Below are 3,262 nucleotides of genomic sequence, written 5' to 3'. Positions count from 1 at the left end.
TGGGATTTGAACTCTGGACCTTCGGAAGAGCAGTTGGGTGCTCTTACCCACTGAGCCAAATCACCAGCCCCGAGACTATACTTTTTTTAAAACAAGATTTATCATTATATCTAAGTACACTGTAACTGTCTCCAGACACCAGACGAGAGCGTCAGATCTCATTACGGATGGCCATGAGCCACCATGTTGTTGAAGGATTTGAACTCAGGACCTTTGGAAGAGCAGTCAGTGCTCTTAACTGCTGAGCCATCTCTCCAGCCCTGTTTTTGGTTTTTGTTGTTGTTGTTGTTTTATTTGTTTGTTTTCTGAGATAGTCTCCCACTACAGTTCAGGCTCACGGTGAGCTTGGTCTTGTTCTTTGCTGACCTTCCCAATGCTGGGGTCTCAGCCCTGCACCATTTCCTCAGTGCTGGGGTTTCAGCCCTGCACCACTCCCTTTGGCTTTATTCCAGTTTGCCAACATCTACAAATGAGAGAATTTCGAGTAACAATCCAGATTTTTTGTGTTTAATTTATTTTTGGTATGTTTGTGGTGCTGAGGATACAGCCCAGGGCCCTACACATGCTAGGGAAGTGCTCTACCACTGGGCCACATCTCAGCTCCTTCTGTTGATGAGTTTGGGTCTGCTTCCCACAGAAGTCAGCAGGACAGCTCCCCTCTCCTTCTCCACTCCCCAGCAACCTCACCCCAGCCTGCTGCTTCTGTAGCACTTCACTTGCCATTACATAAAAAGGGAAAAGTCTTAGGAGTACGTTAGCACTGTAAGAGATTTGACGTTTCTGTTGGGTCCCCCAGCACCTGTGGCCTTGCAGAGGAACTGGAGCGGGAGCAGTCCAAGGCGCAGAGCTCTCAGCCCAAGTCAGCCTGTGGAAATGTACGTACTGCACCTCCTGACACCCACCACCCCTGACCCTAACTGCACACAGAATAGCTGATCTTAAGGGATTTGTCACTGAGTGTTGTCATAGTGGGCCAGTGTGAAAGGCCACGAGTGTAGCTGTATTGAGAAGAGGTTACCCTGAGAGGGAGTCGGCATTCTCATGCCAGGCTGACGGTGGCTATCAGTTTTTATTTTGTTAGCCCTTTTGTCTCTTCCTTGATGTGGGATGTGGTTTCCTCCGCCATTTGGCTGACCTTGCTGTGATCTCCTGTAGCAGAGGCTGCCTGAGCCCTCTCCTCCTTCCCATGGGCTTCCCACATAGCCCAGGCAGGCCATAAACCTGCCTCAGTCTCCCAACTGTCGATACAGCTGTGTTACCAACTCACGTGGCTGGAGCCCATACTGACTGACTTTTCATAGAACAAGAGACCTGTGGGTGTACTCAGGTGCCCTTTCCTTTGGCCCTTAGCCTCTATGTGACTGTTGTTTCTTCACAGTGCTACCTGGGTGATGCTTTCCGCTGTGCCAACTGCCCCTACCTCGGGATGCCAGCCTTCAAGCCTGGAGAGCAGGTGCTCCTGAGCAACAGCAATCTCCAGGATGCCTAGGAGGGAGCTCACGCCACACACCTCCTCCTCCAGTGACTCCTCTCCTCAGCTCCTCCCTCGGCCTCCTCCCACCTCTGGATTCAGTCACTCTGAAAACATTCACAGGGAGAGGCTTGTAGCTGCTGTGGGCAGTGGGGTGCGGTGCTGCTGTGTCTTGAAAGACCAAGGTTTGAGGGGACCTGCCTCTTAGTGTTAGGAGAAGAGGGTATGCCCTAAGGAACTCTGCTCCTGGTGTTACAGTGCTGACCCTCCACCCTTGAGTCTAGACACTCTTGAATATTTATGCTGAATAAGCTTCAGGCTCCCTCAGTGATGCTGCCACCTGCTGGACTTCCTCAGGATGTATTTCTTGGAGCCATGGGTCAGCTGTCAAAGGGCCTCAGGGGCACCAAAGAAGTCACTCCCCCAGTTGTGATCCATCTTGTGTCCCTCTGCCTTTCTCACCTCACCCCGTTTTACTATAGTGTTGTATCTGTGTCCTGTTGTCATTTCCGTTAAATGGTATTAAACTTTTGTGTTTCTATGTCTCCCTTTTACCGTGAGTCTCTGTGTCTGAGTGTGGTGGTGGAGGGCTGTCTGTCAGCCATCCGCATTCAGCTTGGACTATGAAATTGTTTTTGAAGAAGTTGACATCACACAGGAGTGGGGCCAGAGCTACCCACTAGCTAGGACTAGGATCTGTCTTCACCTCCTGTAGGAGCCAGGTTAGAATGCAGGTTAGGGCAGGCTGGACCAGCAGCAGGAAGTGTCGGAGCAGGAGACCCTCCTCAGTCTTCCTCCTGCCTCTGCCCACATCCCTGTTATCCATCATGCCTGCTGTTACCTGTCCTTGTTATTTGATCTTCTTAGCTTGCTTCTGCTGCTATGGGTGTGGTGAAAAGCCCTTTGAGAAGCAGAATTTCTGTTGACCCCAATGACCTTTGCCTTGTGTTACCTCCCCTGGAATTACAGCAAACAGTGAAAACCTCTGGTGTTTCTCTTCTGTCCTGAGTGGAGAGGCTTTGCTAAGTGAAAGGGTTTTACTGATGGACCCACAGTCCCTGCTGGACTTAAAGTTAATTAGAAGGGAGATTATTCTTGGCCCATTCTGTTGATCCTTTAAAAGAACTAGAAAACAAAGGCTTTGCTTTGCTGCCTGTGCAGAAGCTAGTGGTGAAGTTTTAGCAGGTGTGTACCTCTTAGCCCTACTAAGAAAGTGGGAGCCAAGCCAGGCGTGGTGGCGCACGCCTTTAACCCTAGCACTTGGCAGCCAGAGGCAGGCGGATTTCTAAGTTCAAAGCCAGCCTGTTCTACAGAGTGAGTTCTAGGACAACCATGGCTACACAGAGAAACCCTGTCTCGAAAAAAACCAAACAAACAAAAAAGTGGGGGCTACAGCCCCACAGCAAGGAGGTTGGTTCTGTCAGCACTGTGCCAGCTTGAAGAGGACTCGCTTTCAAATGAGAACACAGCCCATGCCTGAATCAACGGCCGGGATCGATGGATGAAACACTTGTGTATGCACAAGGCCTTGTTTTTGATTCCTAGTACCAAAACCAAAAAAGGTTTTCTCAGGCCAGAGCAATTGACAGAAAAGCCAAGATAATAAGTGGGTGTGTGGCTGGCTGATTTGTCACACAGCAACAAAAACTCACAACCCCAGATGGGTTTAGGTTTAGCTGACCAGCTGGCCCAGCCACAGACCTGTTGACGGCCTTTCCCTCAGTCGCCTAGGTGAGGAACAAACACTTGGCCTCTAGGAGGAGACACTCCTGGATCAGAGCTTCCTTGTGG

The 3,262-nt window shown here is 50.2% G+C and overlaps 1 protein-coding gene across 2 annotated transcripts in view; it reads left to right on the top strand.

Moving 5' to 3' along the window:
• Ciapin1 (cytokine induced apoptosis inhibitor 1) overlaps window positions 1-2,023 on the top strand; it is a 14,503-nt gene extending 12,480 nt beyond the window's left edge. The window contains exons 8-9 of one of the 2 annotated variants that reach the window (XM_021220322.2): window positions 797-875; window positions 1,379-2,023. In XM_021220322.2, the coding sequence (XP_021075981.1) occupies window positions 797-875; window positions 1,379-1,489 (190 nt within the window). In that variant the 3' untranslated portion in view covers window positions 1,490-2,023. The remainder of the gene's footprint in view (window positions 1-796; window positions 876-1,378) is intronic. The other variant, XM_021220323.2, reaches the window with a different exon arrangement.
• Window positions 2,024-3,262: the final 1,239 nt, after the last annotated feature.

The sequence above is a fragment of the Mus pahari genome, chromosome 20, assembly GCF_900095145.1.
Source record: "Mus pahari chromosome 20, PAHARI_EIJ_v1.1, whole genome shotgun sequence".
Lineage (NCBI taxonomy): Eukaryota > Metazoa > Chordata > Mammalia > Rodentia > Muridae > Mus > Mus pahari.
This window is presented reverse-complemented; position numbering and strand designations above follow the sequence as displayed.